The sequence below is a fragment of the Genypterus blacodes genome, unplaced genomic scaffold (assembly GCF_046128005.1).
Source record: "Genypterus blacodes isolate CSIRO-AG114 ecotype Tasmania unplaced genomic scaffold, CSIRO-AGI_Gbla_v1 ptg000111l_1, whole genome shotgun sequence".
NCBI lineage: Eukaryota > Metazoa > Chordata > Actinopteri > Ophidiiformes > Ophidiidae > Genypterus > Genypterus blacodes.
This window is the reverse complement of record NW_027466915.1, coordinates 3,387,674-3,407,500: the sequence shown is the minus strand read 5'-3', so window position 1 is coordinate 3,407,500 and position 19,827 is coordinate 3,387,674. Positions and strand designations below refer to the sequence as shown.

The 19,827-nt window shown below is 40.7% G+C and overlaps 1 protein-coding gene across 1 annotated transcript; it reads right to left on the bottom strand.

Annotated features, from left to right (window-relative positions):
• Positions 1-4,013: 4,013 nt before the first annotated feature.
• On the bottom strand, positions 4,014-17,924 carry robo4 (roundabout, axon guidance receptor, homolog 4 (Drosophila)). The gene is made up of 19 exons (XM_076161180.1): positions 17,679-17,924; positions 15,259-15,585; positions 14,206-14,363; positions 13,943-14,063; positions 13,053-13,191; positions 12,612-12,739; positions 12,036-12,157; positions 11,585-11,810; positions 11,376-11,497; positions 10,515-10,686; positions 10,229-10,402; positions 10,078-10,120; positions 9,811-9,926; positions 9,095-9,421; positions 8,745-8,849; positions 8,248-8,395; positions 7,635-7,838; positions 6,992-7,338; positions 4,014-5,149 (listed from the first exon to the last, which is right to left on the bottom strand). The coding sequence occupies exons 1-19, from the start codon at positions 17,740-17,742 to the stop codon at positions 4,968-4,970; spliced, it is 3,225 nt and encodes a 1,074-aa protein (XP_076017295.1). The 5' UTR covers positions 17,743-17,924; the 3' UTR covers positions 4,014-4,967.
• Between the last annotated feature and the right edge of the window lie 1,903 nt (positions 17,925-19,827).

Sequence of the window (19,827 nt, the reverse complement as noted above, 5' to 3'; positions counted from 1 at the left end):
GCGACCTTCCGCGGCGTGACCCGGCACCTCTTACCCTTTCTGTGCCCCCCTAAAACCTCCACCCATCCCTCTATCCTTCCTTCTCCTTTCCTTTCTCTCCCCCTGAGCTATTAATCACCTCGCTCATTCATTAGGCCGGTGTCAGGGCAAAAAACACCCACTAGGGTTGCGCAGAGAGGCCTGAGAAAGAGAAGAGAGAGAGAGAGAGACAGAGGGAGAAAAGGAAGGATAGGGAGGGGATGATGTCATTCGAGCCCCTCTTCACTCATTCAAAACTGCAACACACCAATTTCCATGTTAATTTTCCCCGTGACAGGAGAGATGGATGTTTGTGACTTTTTGGGGCTAATGCATACGCAGATTGGCCAAAATGAAGCCATTATTTAGGCTGAGGCGTTGGAGAATATAGAAGAGAAATGATTTATTGGGCATTGGATGAACAAAAACTGCAGACATTACAGTCATAAAATATTCAACATTTCAATTTTTGTGCAAATACTGAACGTTTTTATTTACGATAATGTCAATCCTCAAGATCTAAAAGTGTTCCACAAACACAATACACTGCTTACAATATCAGTGACAGGGGGAGGAAAGTCTGAGTAATAAGTGGGATAATAAGTTTGTCATAGATAGTGCTCTTAAAAAAAAGAAAGTCAAATCAACACATATGGATGTTGGTGTAAATGCGGAGGAGAGAAATGGAATCCCATTCATGGAATCCTGTCACATACTTCCATCTGTGTGTCTCTGTCTTACCCTACATGTTTGCCAACTTGTAGTATTGCCAAACAAGCTAAAGCCTTTAAACATTGCTTGTTTCTCTCCTCTCCTATCAGGCAGCATTAGTTGAAGCTTATATGACCTACAGGGAACAGGAGGATGTTCTTTATAACAGGCAAGATGACAAGCAGACCAATCTCCATAGATAAGTGCAAATAGGATTTTGTGTGCGTGTGTGTATGCGTGCGTGTGTGCGTGTGCGTGTGTGTGTGTGCGTGTGTGTGTGTGTGTGTGTGTGTGTGCTGCAGCTGGCTCTATTCTGACTGACATGGTAATGTTGAAACAGATCACCAATATGGGTGCCATTGATTTCCAGTTAATTGAATGATTACTACTTTAACATGCAACACCACAGTTAACCACTGCTGTCATTCAATGTGGGGACGTCGCTGTCACCTGGACAGATGCATGAATCATATTAGAAATGGGTTTACACACACACACACACGCACAAACACACACACACACACACGCATGCACATGTATGCACACACAAACACACACACACACACACACACTGTAGCACAAGTCATACTATAACGCATCCTATGTGCTGCTGTAGCATACTTTATTTTATAACAGTTTATGAAATCAATGAGCTTTGAGTGGGAAAACATTTTTATATTGATTTTGAAAATGTAGACTTTGCTGCATACTTTTTTGTCTTCAAGTCATTTTGTATGCTTATATTGTTATTGTCTTTATTCCCTTTGGAAGGCTGTTATTTGTGCTGTTGCAACCTCACGTCATTTCCCCCCACAGTGATCAATAAAGTTCCATCCTGTCTTATAAACAGCCGTGCAGATAAACACACTTAGATTCAGATTCAGACTGCTTCTTCAACAGTAGTTTACAAACTGGAAAAAAATGATTTAATGCTGAACATTTGAAAACAAATGTTGCATACAGCGCTGAAAAGGGTAAAGTTTTATGAAGAGAATCATAAACCATAATGTGGGGGTGGTTACATATGTAATAAAACCACAAGGTCATGTAATGAGACTCACACAGTGCTGCTGCTGCTGCTGCTGCTGCCGCCGCTGCCCATAGTTTCATGTCTGCTGCTCTTAGAACAGTAATTGTCCAGTTGGTAAAATAACAGACTACAGGAAAGACTTACAGTAAATTTCTCTCTCTGTCTCTAAATGTGTGTGTGTGTGTGTGTGTGTGTGTGTGTGTGTGTGTGTGTGTGTGTGTGTGTGTGTGTGTGTGTGTGTGTGTACGTGTGCACTCAGTATGCATGTAGTTTCAGGCCATGTCTAATATGGGTCATTGGGTTGCTGACATCCTATATAAAGCTCGTATTTTGGCATGTACCAAAATCTATGAAGCACGAATCCCAAGGGCAGCTCCTTGTGTGTGTGTGTGTGTGTGTGTGTGTGTGTGTGTGTGCGTGCGAGCGAGCTCTGCATATGAAATTAGTGGGCAACTACACATACTACCGATTGATTTAGTATTGTACAGGTCTACAGTGTGTGTGTGTCTGTGGTCTTGGCAAGTGTGTGTGTATTGTAAATGTGTTGGGAGCTGTGTGTGTAGTAGAAACATATGGCCATAGTGAACGAGACAGATGAAGGATAATCCCTTTGGCAGTCCAGTATTCACAACCACACACACACACACACACACACACAGTCACACACACATAATCCACTGCCTGCTGCATAGCTTATGGATTGTAAATGTGACACGCTGTGGTAGTTTAACAGAGTTGAAGCCTTGATGTTGTGCAGTTTAGCTCAGTTAGCCCTCATTACATCAAACAAGGAGGTTATAATTTCACTAGTGACTTGTCTGATTTTTTCAAATGTTATAAATCCATTTTCATTTCAACTTGGTGCGCAGGTTGGAGGGAAGCCAGTGAAGAAGCCATTAGGTTTGGTACTACTGGGCCCAATGGTGGCGCTATAGTGACCACTTTTACATCTACCCTCAGGCCTTTGAACAATTTCTCCTACAATAGAATCAAAATTCCTGTTTTCTCCGGATTCTTATGTGGATTCCTCAATTTAGATTTTTGGAACTTTTGGATGTTCTCCTACAATTCTGTGTCAATTGTAACATACTTACTGAAGTGTAAAAAGTGCTGTATCTCATGCAAGAATGAATCTCCTGTAACCACCGAGAACATGTGCACTCACTCATTGTAAAAAAAACAACAACAATGATCTAATCAATAACCAATAACCTGTTAAATTTCATTGACAGAGCCATAATTGGAGAAGTGATGGGCCTTAGCAGACGAATAATGCCCCTGAACTTACTTTTTTTTAAGGCAGTTGTGCTAAAATCCATTAAAGTAAGCGCAGAAATACATTTTGAAATGGATTTACAATTATTCATATCTGTCTGACCCTAACCCTCAAAACCAGACTCTTCACTGAACATCCCCATCCTGTTTTTAAATGTGGTAAATGTGTTTATTTTTCCATATTCCAGGCATAACATGTGATCACACAGGGCCTTTACTGATCATATGAATCTTAACCCCACTTGACATGAAAAAGAAACTTCCTGATGTTTCACAAAGATTCATTCAGGGAACATAATTGATTGAACAGTCACAGCCAGTGCAGCGTAAACAAGGAAAGGTTTATATTTGGGTCACACAGCATTAAAAACTGCTTTTCCTGTTTATGTGTGAGGACAAACATAGATTAGGGTCCAGTTCCTGTCACCCACAGCTTTGTAATTAAAAGCCATTATCAGGTACAGCAGCAGTGTTTGCCTTGGTTAATCAAGCCCAAATGATGAGTTCTAAACATCACCTTCCTGCCATTAACAACAGCAGGGGTCAATTAAAATCCAGCCCACTGACCACAGGGGCACAATCTGTAAGGTAGAGATACTTACGGCCTTCCTGTCTTCACGTCCATCGTCGAGGAGCACCAGTGTCAGCCTGACCTCCTCCTCCACACACACACATGCTCTCATGGCTAGACAGAGACAGTAAAGCGTTAGTTTTCAGCACCTGTGTTTCCTCTGCGTAACATTTTAAAAGGTGGTGGCCAATTTTACAGAACAGCAACATTTGAGAGGAAAAGCCGAAAGATCTTTTTAAAAATTATTTATTATTATTGTCACAAGAGAAATACTAAATCATTTCAGCGTCAATCGAATAATGTTGCATCAAAATTGAACCTGACGAGCTAAGGGCGACTTTTTCCGAAGCCAAATCCTTCAGAAATTAATCCTGTTAGCAACAAATAGAATATAAAAAATATAAAACCTCTAATAAGTGAATGTGTACAAAATGTAGAAAGCATGCAAAGGGTTAAGCTAAGCACACAGCCATTTCATTATACACACTTTTGTTGAATTCATATTAAAATACATCAAATGTTATTCAAGTTAGTTAAAGAGAACTCATCAAATTCTGAAATCAAATCTTGCTACAACTTCTATGTTTGGATAATTAAAACTTCCTCTACGATTAAAAAGACAAAAATAATCTCAAAATATAAAAGATTTCCAGGTATGTGACGTGAAGAGCCAACGAAAAATGGACAGAAAATGATTTGGAATGTGTTCAAAATATCTTTAAATAACACTTGAATATGATCTGTATTTACACCGAATGGTCAATAAAGCAGTCTGTACAGATTCTCTACGCTATGAAGCATTTAGAAAAACTTAGCGACAAACATACAAACGCACAAAAACTAAACAGCTGGTAGGAGGAAGACTCGGTGCAGTATTTCTTCTTAACGACTGCTTTCTCACCGTCTCACATCCTGTCTTGTGTGTCTTTCTGGCCTTTTCAAAACACACCAGGTGAGAACTAAACCAAGGAGAACTATCTCATTATCTTCTTCTCTAATGAGAGGAAAGGCTGAACAGAAGAGGGAAGAGAGGAGAAAACTTAGAAGAAATTTAATGGCAGTCATTTGAAGGAGGCAAAATAGTAGCCGGGCTGCCCTGAGGTAAATTGGGAACAATGTTAAGAGACAAACAACACAAGTCTAGGGAGATGCTAGTGGAGGTCCTAAACATCAAGGAGAGGCCATCAATTATATCTCAAACTTGGCTGTTCATCTATTCACCAGTGGAAAATCTCTACACCTCAAACTTATTCAGAACTGCAGCAACGATGTTCCGTCTCCCCTCCTTATCTTGCAGTTCCGGTTTCTGTGGCTGTTCTGGTAAATTATAAGCGTTCTAGTCAACATCCCGGGCAGCGTCCCTTAAGTATTGAAGGGTTTGCTGTTCCAGCCGGGATAGCGAGCTTTGTACTGGGCCTCCATTTGCTCCACCCATGCCATGTTCCAGTCCCACGCGGGAACGGGTTCCGGCTCCCCGAACGAGTCACGGTCGGAATGAAAGGCGGGATACACGGCGCTGAGAGGAGAGGCCGGAGGAGAGAAGTCTGCACACAAAAGAGGATAAAAGTGATTGAGTGGAGGGATTATTAAAGAAATAAACTTTTTGTGATTATTCCGAATAAAAAAACTTTTCATGACCGTTCAATAACACCTTTCACACTGATTCTCCGGTGTAAAAGCACATTAAGAAGATGACTTGAAGGCGCTGTCACAGAAAATAAAACTGCATTCATATCATTGAGGCACCAAAACAAACCAAGCCAATTCACTTCCCGCCATGTTTTGGATTCTTCAATTATAAACACCCGTGAGTCCTTAGCCATTTGAGTTTATTACTGGCTGATTTCAAAGAAAAAGAGAGTTGCCAAGGAAATATTGCTTTACTGGAGGCTTAAGGCTTCTATTCAAGTTATAGAGTATAAATCTGGCCAATTTCAGTGAGAATGTGGAACTGCTTCTTGCACAGTGTCCAGTCTGGATAAATCCTTCTCCTGCTGCTATGCTGTCTTCATATAAGTGATGATTTTCTCCCTTTTTCAGCAAAGGTAAGAGTAATAATAGTATGAGCAGAGGATAATTACAACCTTTATACTTAACCAAGTATAAAGAAGTATATTATATAAGCATTCTTTAGTTGTAAATGTCCGTTCCAGCTGTGTTTTGAAGCGCCAACATCATACCGTAAATGCGTAAATGTTCCCAGCAGCAGATTTATAAGAAGCAAAGTATAATAGAAAGACCTGTCAGATTATTTTTAACCTTAAGGGCCCACTCAATGCTTAAGGGGCCCAATGTGATCACAGCGCAGGACTGGCCTCATTCTATAATATATTGTGTACTAGACTAGCGTATTATTCACCAAATCTCAAATCAAATGTCCCCCTTGTGTTCCCGCTGGTAGATAAGAAAGAGGGATGGTGGCTTCGTCTGATGTTACGCTTGAGATTCCCATTATAAAAGTTTAATGTCGCCCGCAGTGAGACGGCATTATCAGCTCAAGAGAAAAGACTTCCTTTATGGGCGATGCTGTATGAGTGAAATATAACAGTGGCAGAAAACAGTGAGAGTTTAGCAGCTGAACACACACCTACACAGGGACTAGAGTGACTGATGAGGTGACACAGGGAAAGAATGACTCATCTGGAAGTTCATTTTGCTGAAAGGTCCTAAGTAATTGCCTGGTGCCACCTTGGATATGAGACAGAAGGTCTTTCTCTGTGTCAGCCAGAGACACATGTACAGACCCCTCAGTGTACAATGATGGACAAATTACTCAGTCACACACGTACATTCACAAGCACACGTGTGAGAGGGCATCCGTGCCTGCACACACATACACACAACAGAGATGTACTGCTTGTGTCTAACAACCATCCGATAATACAATAACAAGCTTCTCAACAGCATCAAAACGTTGGAATTACAAACACAAACTCCTGTCATAAGTTTCATGATTATGTTTGACAGACATTCAGATATTGGACAGATGATAGTAGTCTGCGGGGAGGTGCCCGATGCCAGGTAGAATTATTCACAGACTGAGTCCTCCATCTAGTGGACAAATACAGGAAGTGCAATGGTCTGGTTTCCATGGTCTGACAACATTGGTTGTTCAAGTCACGTAACATTTGACTTAACTTGTAGTACTTGTAAATAATCTTTGACCAACCCAGCTCTTTTCTGAACACTGCCTAAATCTTGGCACCTACATATGTCCTACCCGACTAGGACTTAGCTGAATGACACTTACTCTTGTAGATCCTTGAATGTGTTGTACTTAAATCTCTTATGTGTGTCACTTTGGATAGCAGTGTGTGGTTTTCATGAGTGAGGGAAACCATAGAAAAGGACCTTTGTTAGTGAGAGGTGATTCTTTCCTTGCTTACCTGATAAAGAGGCTCCACTCATGCTCCCAGCTGCAGCAGCCAGGAAGTGGGCAAAGTTAGCACTGTCGTTTGTGTAGGAGCTATCTACGGAGCTGATGAGGCTAGTCCGAGCGCTGGTCATGTTGCCATCCATGACCGAGCTCCAGGTGTTCCACAGTGAGCTGTCCCACTCACTGTAGCAGGAGGAAGGAGTGCTCTGAAGGCGGGCCCGTCGCAATCCAACAGATGCTTCATCATCATCAGCAGCAGCGTCTTCTTCCGGCTGAGCGGAACGCAGAGGCCCACGTATGTATCCCAGAGTGGGGGAGAAGGGATGTGGCAACGAAGGACACTGATCCGATGGGCAACTGCTGAGAGAGTGATGACATAGTCAGCAAGGTGTGAAATCTAATGCATAGACTGCATGAAAGCAAAGTGGAAAGAAAGAACACATGGTGTGAGTCCACAACCGGACACTGAAATATGGGCCTGTCTTTCTGTACAGATTGACATATCCTCTACATAATATATGTATGGTCCAGCAACATGCACACATAAAACAATGTTCAGTGCTCATTTATTTGCTTGGGTCTTTGTTGTTGAAGTAGAACCCTTTTCCCATTTGTATAAGCCAGTTTAACACCAACCTCTACTGTAACTTTACCATTGTCTCTTGGGTTCAGAGCTGAGCTCCAGATACTGGGTGACATCCTGTGATGTCAGTGTGGAATACGACGCAGTAGACTGATGGCTGTATGATGGGCAGCTGGAGTTCAGGGTCGCGGGTCCTGGGTAGCCCGGGTAGCCTGCACCACTCAGTGACTGGAGAGACCCCATGTCCATGGTTAACTTTGTAGAGCGACTGGAGCTAACGGAGAGGAAAGACATCATCAGACACCATCGTCATCCATGTGTCCCCACAGGACTTTTGAGACCATGCTCACAGTTTTGCGCAATGTAAGTTAGTTTGGATTGTGGAGCTCTATCACAACCTGAAAAGTGAAAAATTAAATGCCTTGTAGCAGCTTTTATTTCTGTTATGAATCCTCTGTCTTCTGTTGATTTTCTTTAAGCATATTAAAGGACCTCTGTGTAAAACAATGTGCTATACAAATAAATGTGCCTTGCGTTAAGCTAAATGATGATTAATCTTAAATGGTACAGTATGTACATCAATTTCACCAATGTGCACCATTCATTGTGTGTGTGTGTGTGTGTGTGTGTGTGTGTGTGTGTGTGTGTGTGTGTGTGTGTGTGTGTGTGTGTGTGTGTCTCACCCTTCATCTGAGGTGAAGCTCTGTGCATCCATGGTGTCATCTAAAAGTATTGGGTGTGGAGCAGGCAGCATGTCTACAAGATGTAGCGATGCAGAGTAGTGTAAGATACGCGGACACACAGCGGGCTTAACAGACTCTTGATGTCCACCTATAAAGATATATAGGACACAAACACACACACACCATGAGTAAAATGTGTGGTAATAAATTGTTCAGTAGTGAATACTGTAAGAAATGTATACAAACATTTTATAGCTGTTACCACTTATAAGTTAATAATGCCCAAAATTACAATTTCTACATATTGTTAATGAAGACAATCTAGCTTCAATGCACATGGTAAATTAATGGATTATACAATAGTTTCTGTGTTACACATGTTACACACTGTTCTTTCAGATTGCCGTCTTTGCTGCACACAAATACTGAATAATAAACACAAATAAGTCAAAAGCCGATGTGTGAGAAGTAATGACAATGTTCAGATTTTGTCATACCAACTCGTCCTGATGGTATGTGACTGAGTCTCTGGTTGTGGATGTTGGAGGGACAGGCCTGGTTTCTGGTTGAGTGGACTGGAACGCTATTCACTGCATGCAATTCTGGGGAAAGATGGATGAGTTACATTAATATTAATATCCTTATATTGTTATACACACTGTCCTTTAATTCATGGGATGCCTTCCAAGATCATTCCATCAAAGGAGTGAAAACTGAAGAAAACTGAGTAGTGAAAATTCCCTTTTCCAAACAAAGACAAAGAGAAAATGTCTAGAGGAAAAGGATGGGACATTATGGGGTTGTAACAACATGCTATCCATCATCCACCATCCAGCACCTTATTCACCTTGCTTGCTGTGGTTTTTCTCCCATGATTCCCTCAGCACACCCATCTTGGGCTGGGGACGTATGGCCTGTTTCCATACTAGAGCCTCACAACTACCGAGGGAGGCGCTTTTTGCAACTGGCTGGGTGAATATCTCGATGGTCTCAGCTCCGTGTTGATGAGGCAGACCGTGAAGCATCTTGGGCCGGCGTCCGGGACTATTGAAGGTCTTGAGGCCATTTCCCACAAGATCCACATAAAAGGTGCCATACACACCGCAGCTGTCGGCCACAATGGGGACAGATGAGTTGGAGGAGTTGGGGTCCCTCTTGGCTGTGATGGGGAGGCCTAAAGAAACGTAAGTTATGAGTATAAACACTACAGTTTCACATCATATGTCTGGGTAGTAGGGGGGGTATATATCTTACAGAAGAGTAAACCTGCTTTTATATTGGACAGGATGTTATTAGATACATATTTTTGTATTTAACAATAAAATGTTTCTAATAATGAAATTTGTTATTACAGATGTGTATACCTACTGTTGGTTTATGTCTTAAGTATGTATGCATGTACAGATGTAACATTTATTTACAAATTGAACCATTACCAACACTTTTTGGTGCATGGTGTGTGTGGGTAGGTCCAGCGCAATGTATGAGTCTCCAACATCACCTCAGTTAAAGGTGGCCAGTTTTACTTCTGTTCATCTCTGCCAAGTTGTGATCAATACTCACTGGTGCTCTTGAGCGCTGAATGTTCCCGGGTTTGGACCCATAAGTCCTGGTATTTGTCATTAAAATGCCCTGGTCTCCACAATCCAGAGATCCATGGGGAGTCTGGTGCCGCCATCCTGTAGAGGAGGACGTGTCAGTTAAGAATAATTGTCAAATTTAAATTTTTGTTTATTTAAATCTCTGTTTCCCCCATTTTTATGAAAATATTAAATGTGAGTCAGCGTTAGATGTGTCCCATAGCAGTTGTGATTAGTTTCTGATTCTTACCTATGTTTAATGATGAGATCTTCACTTGCAAGTCTGCGCAAACCTTCATTAAGACAAAAAAAAAGTTATTTTCGTTTAGACTTTCATGTTTTTACAAAGAGCATGCTTTAAACAGCTTAAAATTTTAGATTATTACTGTGCCGACCTTTACCTTTGCTGTGTCCAGCTCCCAGATGTCCTGTTCTGCTGTGGCGTTTACACAGATAAACCACTGTGACCATGAAAATAAACCACAGGAGGGCGCCAATGCTGCCAATCAACACTGGGTTCTGAAATATGGCCCACTTTTTGCTCTCTGGCTCAGGAAACAATCCAACTTCGGGGTCTGAATAAAAAAGAGGGAAATTAAAAAAATAAATTAGGTAGAGGTGTGTTGCAGAAGGAAAATGATAATAATGTGTTAGATAATAGATGTTCATCAATAAGACGTCAATCACCCATTAGAAATCTACGAGGGTCACTCCGCATTCCTACTCCAGCTCCATTGACAGCTGCCACACTGATCCAGTATTGTTTCCCTGGTATGACAGTAGAGATATCAAGGCTATGCTTGCCACTATCGACTGTCCAGTTCTGGTATTCTTGCTCTCCCGTCTCAACACACCAAACCTGCATAGAAAAAGAGTTTTTATTTTAAAGTGATCTATTTGTTTGATACTCTTGTAGTGAGTAATTGTTCTGAATCTCACATGTGTGCTTGCATTTGCTGCATCTTACCAGGGTAATAGATGCCCCAGGGTTGTCCAATCAAGTCCTTGTTGTGAGAAGACATCCGGAATGAATGCGAGTGGAAACAAACCTCCAATTTTTTGAATGCACAACAACACATTTTTGTAACAGAATATGTGTCGGCCATCTTTACAGCTGCCTGGCTCCCTAAACTGCTATTATGACTGATGCTCTATTTGCCTACTTAGTGCATAGAGTCAAAAAACAAAGGGGCTCATTTCACCTAAAGTGAATTAATACGCCACCAGAGCACAGCACTCGAAAAAGTACTTCAGCCATTTAGGGAGCCACGGGGCTGTAGAGATCGCTTTCTTAACATATGTGTATTGTTGTGCATAACTTCAAAATATTTTGCAGTTTTAGGTCCACACTTAAATCAATGTTTGGGAGCATTTATCGGTTTGCAGTAATTTTGGAGCAGCCCATTCCTGGTGGCATGCATTGTCATGACAGGGCAGTTGATGGGTCAAACTTGAAGGATCAGTTACACTAGCAAGATGCAGCAAACGTGAGTATGTATAAGACTCTGAACTATCGCTTCAATTCTCCTTGTTTCGCCTACTCCTTACCTGGAAGCCTTGTAAGATGCCATTGTGTGTTTCATGAGGAGGAGGCTCCCAGCTCAGGTGGACAGTATTATTCTGCTCATGGTTCACTGTTACAGACACAGCCAGTGGTGAGGAACTAGGCACTGTAAAAAGAGTTTGTTGTTATCCCATCAACACTGCAATACACAAACTACACAAATATTAATCTCAAATATTAATACATGTCGCACCTATCTCTGGAACTCGAAGGTGCTTGGTGTTGCTCTCCCTTCCATACAAACTGCTGCCAAAGGGACGGACTTTAAACTCATACTTGTAGCCTCGCTTTAAGGGTCCAACCTGAGTTTGAAAACTAGGCAGGGTCACTCTTTTTGCTGCCCAGTCAGAGCTGGCAGGCAGCAGAGAGCGATAGAGGACCTCAAAGCCGTCAAGGTAATGTGGCTGGGCTGGGAGGGTCTGGAGTTGCTTGGAGAGAAAACAACACTGCTCATTCACCTGGAATATCCACGCTTGATTACTGTGAGTGGGCCATCATTCAGTTATTCATTCTGTGAAATGAACTGAATGCTCTCAAAACAGCAAGAGCGACCACAGTTGACACAATCATCTCATTATGTACAAAACTAGATCATTTTGGGAACACACTGGTTTGATCTATCCAAATGATGCTTTGACACACACACACACCTTCCATTGCACTTGAGATACATTAGAGCCAGCGGTCATGATGATGACACTTTCCAGAGTCACTCTCACGGCTGAAAGCTCCTTGTGAAGGTCTTTCTGTTTAGTGCTTGCTGCATCTGGAAACAAAAAATATTTAATATTCTATAAACACTTTTATTAATATTTGACCTAATTTACCAGAATTTCTACAATAAAATAAATTCCTCCGGGCCTTATTCTTCAATGCCCAATGCATGACTCAAACAAGGAACATCAGCTATGGAACATCATGAAAATGGCACCGCAATCGATGAAAAGAAACTGCCTGGCTGAAAATTAATAACTAAATGGCAAATCAGCTATAATTTCCTCTCGGAAGGAAAATGTGATTTGGGTGAAGCTGAAAAAGGAGACTTCCCTGACTGTGTGTAAAAGATCTTCTGAACACCCTGAAGAAGCTGAAGAAGCCTTTCGGGTGAGAGGTGAAACGTCTTCAAACCTTTACCAGCAAGTCCAGTTGCCTAAGATTAACTTTCCTTGGACACAGAAGAGTCTACCTTTATGACCTAGACCACAATGCTTCTATCTTACCCTCAACAGTTAGATGTGCGCTGGCTGTCACCACACCAACATCATTGACAGCCTTGCAAGTATACTTCCCCGCATCCTGGGCTATCACATAATGGATCTGGAGAGTCTGGTCTGGGTTGACAAGATACCTGTAAGCATACAAAGTGCAATTATTAGTCAAGTTTTACTGGCCCACTATGCACAGACTCCTTGCTAAATGGTTTGATTAAAATACATTGAATCTATGAATCTATAAAATGTGAAATAATGTTTAACCAAATGTGAATGGACCTTTCTCTGGAGGTAAGATCATTCGTCTATATCTGAGTCAAATGAGTTTGAGTTTCATACAGAAACAGGTAGCTATATACAGCTCTCAGCACTACATTGATAGACAATCACGACAGCAGCACATCCTTCAGTGAATGGAGCCATTAGAATTGTGTTCTGTCCTTAAAGTACCTTCCATTGGGCAGTGGCCCCTGCTCTCTGCTCCAGACCACAGCAGGTGGTGGGTCTCCTTTAGCCTGGCAGTAGAAATGGGCAGACTCCCCCGATCTCACAGACGCATTTTCTGGCTTCAGCACCAATACAGGTTTGGCTGCAGTGAGACCGAGATGGGAAATTCAGTTCCATACTGCTCTTTGTATAAACAAACCGATACAGTAGTCTGGCACATCTTATATTTCCCCCTGTATTCCCATACAAGGAAGTATATCTTTAGGTTTGTTTCTACAGTTTAAAGGAGAGATGATCAGAAACAACTAACTAACAAGAAAATAACAAATGTTGCTAAATGTCCTTTTATCATGATGAAATACAGTTGTATATATCATGGAAGCTATTTTTTTGAGGCATTTTTTGATGTTACACGCAGCTACCAAAAGTGCTGTCCATGGTTCTGAAAAGGCTGAGGAAGTAACCGAGAAGTTCAGAAGAATTGTATGGAACGTAACACAATAGAAATGTTTACAGTTAATAGGACAATCACACTGACTGTATGCTATCAATAAGTAGTCTAATGAAGAGCGTTTCCAGGCTGCTACTGTTTACAAACTTGACTGAAAACAATACAGTTATTTACTGAATGTTTTCTCTAAATATAATCTCCCCACTCTGTAGCTTCAATTCTCTAAATCTTAATATTGATATAAGTACAGTCATTTTATTAGTGGGTATGAGGTAATCTGGAGATAAGCATTTCTAAGTGGTTATGGTTTAAGTTTCCCAATCATCACTGTTCTTCTGTTGCAAAGCGCGATCGTTGTCTTGCTTTTAAACATAATGGTAGTGAAGTCAAAACACTGCTGCTGTGAACAAACCAGTAAATTGTAATTGGAGTGTTATCTCACCCAGGACAGACAACCGAGCTGCCCTACTCTGTCTCACTCCAGCAGTGTTGCTGGCCACACACACATAGGCACCAGAGTCGATCTTCTCTGCTGGGTCAATGATGAGCTTCCCATGCAGCTCCTACAGCACAAAAACACTGCAGTGAGGAGGGGGAAAACACACTGGAATGCAATCCATTAGCTCAACCCTGACTGGGAGATCATGATTGAGCTCCATTTTTAATTTACCACATGCTAACAAAACAATAACAGAACACAATTACTGTAAAGTGGTGATCAGTGGTGTCTATGACCAGGCCGTTCTTCTTCCAGATGACATTAGGTTCAGGATGTCCCATTGGTGGAACACAGTTTAAGACAGCCACTTCCCCTTCCCCCACTTCCACATCACTCGGCTCCAGACTGAACTCATCCTGCAACACTAGAACAGAGAATGACGGTCAGACGGAGACATTTGCACATTCATTTGAACACTAATACTATGGAAACACATATGCTGGTCCAGAGAAAAATCCATAATACTTGAATTCAATTAGAAGTCAATGTCAGTAGCAACATGTGGCATTTATCTGGGTGTATTCTGGGTGTTGCCAGTTAAAATTTGATGAAATGAAAAAAAATATTGGAGTGTTGTGTGGTAATATATTTTCATATTGCAAGAAAACAAAGAAATTACAATATGGCGGACAGGTTGGATATATTGTTGATTGTAGTAAATGCTGAAACACCTTCAACATTTCTTTGGGCATCATCCTGTCATGTCTTCTGCCGTGTCTTAAGATCAAAACACAAGTAGGCTACAGAAGGCTACGGATACAAAATAAAATGTGCATAGTGCTGTGCAGATTTGGTTCTGATGACGTTGCCAAATACAAATTGTTATTATGCGTGTCATCCCTGCAACACAACTGCAATTGAACACACATAGATATAAAGACAGAGAGTATTGCAGCCCCTGAAACTTATTAACCAAAAGATGTATGCTCTATCTCTATCTAAAGCTGTCTTCTTTTTGGGATTCGGAATAGCCAAGAGGAACAGGTCAGGGTCAATTATCTCCACTGTTTGACCCCCTCCCCTTTTGCAAACACTAACATCGGACCCCTGCCGCCCTCTGTCTCTGTCATCACATACATCTTCATCAGTCTTATGCACATGCGCCTGAGTGTATATGTGCAATGGCTTCCCCTCCCTCCCCAATTCTACTTTTCTCTATATGTGGGGGCCACGATAAAACAGCTGCAAGGCATCTAGTCTTCAGAAACACAGTGTAGCTATGTTGTCTGTAAATAGTCACACACAGGCTCCAGTCTTACCTGCAATATACAGTGAAGCATTGCGGCTGGTGGCCACGCCTGCGCTGTTCTTTGCCACACAGGCATAGCTGCCCTCGTGCATCTGACCTCGCCTTCCTCCTCCCACACTCAGGAAGAAGAGGCCCCCCTCTGACAGAACTATAGGTTGCATTTGGTCATCGCGCTTTTCTGCCTGCAGGGGCTGACCATTCCGGACCCACTCGATGGATGGCACAGGGTTGCCATCCGCCCGGCAGGAGAGTATGGCAGGGTGGCCTACTTCAACCACAACGTCAGCGGGGTGGTGGACAATGCGTGGTGGTGTCTCCTCTGCACGGACCTTGAAACCTGAGGAAGACACACAGATGTAGAACAACTTGTGAGTGTAGTAGCAAAGCAGTGACATACTTTAAGTTGAACTCAGATCTACAAGAGATATTCAGTACTGTTCAGGTCAAATTGGACTGATGTTCACACGTGAAAGCAGTTAAAAGCCCATTTAATGACACTCTTTAAGTCTGAATCATGTGAATGATATTTCCTGAAGTAACACAAAATGTACAAAAATGGAAGAAAAGGACGAAAACCAACAAAAGGTGGCCAAACAAGAAAATATGTAAATTCTGCTCCATAACAAAAGAATGTAAAATAGAACAGTGAAGGCAGTGTTGACAGTTTATTATAATTGATGTAATAAGACTTCAGTTTTGTATGTAATGATATCATTATGGCTGTAATGGTATGGTAGGTTAAATAAGGCAAAGCTTTTCTGTAATACTGGATGTTTCTTCCCTAAAAACTAGTGCTGTAAAACTGAAAGAATGTGCTCTTTACACTCTCTGAAACACCAATTAAGACTTAATGACTATGTATTGATAAGGTTAATTCATTTGATATACAGTGTGGACAAGTTATTAGAGACAAATTATGAGTGGAAGCTGGGAATGGGAAGGTACTAATGGTTAAGATCACTCTTCTAAGGTCTGCTTATTTTTATTTTCCATGCAGTGTGCACTTATAATATACTTATAATGCACTTATAATGATAATTGTACTTGGTGATGTAGGAACACACACCCAAACAGCAACCCTAGCATCGACATCATCTGTTCATCTAACTGGCAACAGAACACCCACAACAACTTTAAGCCCTGTGACTAACAAACAATTTCTATTTCCAGCCAGCAGCACTGGAATGCCATTGTTTGAATTTCCCATGGAGCAGTACGACTACACTCAAGGAAATAGGGAGATGGTGATCAGCTTCCTGACAGGAGAGGAAGCTTGGGGGTCTCAGGAACATCAACCTCAACAAAAGCAGACTGGAACTTCCCCATCAAAACCACATCCGCAACAGAACAAAAGACACACAAAGTAGAAGTTTACAACTGATGTATACAACTGATTTAGAGAGACAATTATGCAAGGTTTTTTTTTTAATTAGTAATTTTCAAATGAGTATTTTCGTTAAATGTTTCCATCTGCATTCTACTGGACTCCACAATAAATGTTGCGATTCAGAACTCATTCACTAATACAGCTGTAAATGAAGAATGGGTAGAAATGCAGTTTAAACTCTTAATCTGGACACATATCTCTTGGTTGCCTCAAATGAGCAAGGTCAATCAACAAAAGAGTTGCATTCTGGTGCTGTTGATTCACTATTGCCGGAAATACCCTCACACTACTGTTAACAATAGCCTGTTTGAACTCATTGTCACCCTGTCCGTTCTCATTCAGAACACAGCCAAAACATTGGACATTAGTGTGACCTGGTTTAAACATTTTATAATAAGGCCTGAGGATGCTCATCAGTCTCAAAGTAACATAAACCAGCCTTGGCAGCGCAAAACCTGTAGAAACATGAATAAATGCCAAGGAATGTGTTTGTGGGAAAGTGTGTAGTGGGGTCCAAACAAACAACACACCCAAAGTTTAACAACCTCCACAACCCTGTGCGGGCAATTGTCCCACTAGCTGAAGTGTCCTTTGGTAAGAGACAGAGACCCAGGGAGCTCTGAGAGGAAAGCAAAAACACAGCTCTCTCTACCAATCAGTTACATTAGAGATTATTGGCACTGTTTTCACCTGATTTGACATATTTAAAGTAGCATATTCACATTCCCAAATAAAGTTTAAGCAGTAATAAGCACATACCTACAAAAACATGCTTGTAGATATGTAGCTCTATATCGCATCTGGTTGTAATGTAGATGAGTACAACAGAATATTAACATCGCAGTGATATTCCTCTACTTGCAGTGGTCAGTAAAAGTGGCTGTTAAATTCGTAAAATATTATTACATTCCTTCAGTGAGTTTCAATATTGTGACAATACCTTTGAAGTACTTCCAAGCTTTAATTTGTTGATGTGAGATAGCATTTAATTAATAGTGAAGAAGAAATTTGAATGTTTATCGATAAGTAGTAACACAACTTACCTGACAAATAACAAAAGGTTCCAAAAGCCGTTAACAATAAGCCAGTGAAAACGTTTGAGGCCATTGCTAGGAACTACAAAAAAAACTTATTTCAAGACGACCTGAAAATGGCTTTTTACCATTTAACCTCGTTAACGTTAAATATTTTCGGCATGTAAACCCCACATGCTTAGTAAATCTACAGGACGATATATATATCCTTTTGTTCAAAGGAACAACCAAAATAAAACTGAATATAAATTGAAATAGAAAGTTAAATGACGTAGTAAAGACCGTCCTGTTGTGTAGCGACAAGCAGCGCCAAAGAAATTCATATTATCCCGTGACCACAACGCTCACTGTATAGCCGGAGAAAATACATGAAGATCTGTTTATTTTATTTTCAAAGTAAAAACGTCTTAAGCAAACACCTTTAAATAACAAACTCCAGAAAAAAATTAACGATACAAATATAATTATATTCAAATTAGAATTAAGCCTTTTGAATGGTTTGCTATTATCCGTATCCCGAGTATTTATATATTTTTAAAAAAAGAAAGCGTTTTCTTGTTTTATTTTGAAGCCAGTAACACAGGTTTCTGGTATTGTTGCAGACTTCCACACGCAGTAGCAGCTCTGCTTACTTAGAACTGAGGTTAAGATTAGATCAAATGAGGCGAAAAAAGAGAAGGAAATGTAACTATTATATACACTGAAAAATTACTGCTATAAGAGGTTTCATAACTGAGAGTTGACTACCTAAAGATGCATGCTAAGCAGAAAAAGAGGTAAAATATGCTGTAAATTGTAGAAAAATGATGGTCAGATCATAAGAGTTGAATAAGAGAACCAGTGCTGTTTTTTTTTGCTTTTTGCTGTTATTGTATACATTTACATAACTTACCAGCTTTTGCTCTGTTCATGAATAATTTTATTTGTGGTGCAAAAATACAAATAAAACGTCAATAAAGGCACATTGTCATTGACATTGTACTTTTTCATGCATAGGACCCTTGGTATGAAAGGATACGTGCTGTCAGACACGGTAAAGGTTGGAAGTATGACTGACCATAGAGATACAATGAGAATGTGGAAAAGGAAATCTTCCTTAAGATTCCTTGGCAGTATGTTGTTAAGGAATCATGATTGTAATGAAATCACATCATTGCTATACAGTGCATCTAAAATATCCTCTGTTAACCCTCAACAAATTCCTCAATGAATTATCAAAGCCTGCTATGAGAGTGAAAAAGACCCACCTCTAACCCACCTCTAACACACCGCGTGTGTTAAGGCAGAAAGTTCAGATTCTCCCATGTTTCATCACAATAGAAGGAAATTAAGTATCTTCTATTCATGCAATTAATGTTTTTCAACTGTTAGAAAGCAAACCACACCCCAATTTGTATTGTGGTTGGTCTCTCTAGTGAAATTACCTCAGACATATAACACTTTTGTTTCCTTGAGATGGCCAGACAAATTCATTATATAGTAAATTATCTTTAAGATATTTATGTGAGCTCCTGAAGAAATATCTGGGGTGAATTTGAAGGAATTAGGCAGCAAAGAGAGAGCAGGAAGTGACAAACCTTCCTATTTCCTAGTTACTTAATTGAAATCCACAGCAATGCCAGAGTGACACAGAAATGAGTGAACTACTACTAGTTCATTCCTCCCAATGGCACATAAATAAAGTATTGTTTAGTGAACTGTTCCCACAAAGGGCTAGGGCTAAGTGATGGATGCTTATATTGATCCAACAAGTTGGGCTAGATGGCCCCGGCATCGGCCAGCTTTCAGTCAACAACAAAAGCTATAGAGGGGATGAAGGATGAGTCCCGGCTAAACACAAGCCATGGGAATGGTGGTAGGCTGAGATGTGCCGAGGGAATGAACCTCTTTCATTCTGTAGACCAAAGGTCAGGAGAAGTGTTGGAACAGGCAGAGAGGGAGGGATGGAATAAGAAAAAGAAAGAATGTGTCAGCTGTAGTAAAGAATGCGATAAAAAGTGACTTGAGAGTATTGAGAGTAAATTGCAAGTGTAATTCAAGTGTGATTTGAAAAGGAATAAACAATCACTGTCAGTGTGACTTACTGCTTTTCTTAAGGACTTAAAAGTAATTGAGATGATTAAAAACTGAAAAATACACCTATGTGAAATCATATATT

Coding starts and splice junctions, on each gene's coding strand:
- robo4 (XM_076161180.1), bottom strand. CDS start 17,742: ATGGCCTCAAACGTTTTCACTGGCTTATTGTTAACGGCTTTTGGAACC. Junction 13,192..13,942: donor AGCTCGGTTGTCTGTCCTGG/GTGAGATAACAC, acceptor GTCTCACTGCAG/CCAAACCTGTATTGGTGCTG. Junction 11,498..11,584: donor CCTTCGAGTTCCAGAGATAG/GTGCGACATGTA, acceptor CTCTTTTTACAG/TGCCTAGTTCCTCACCACTG.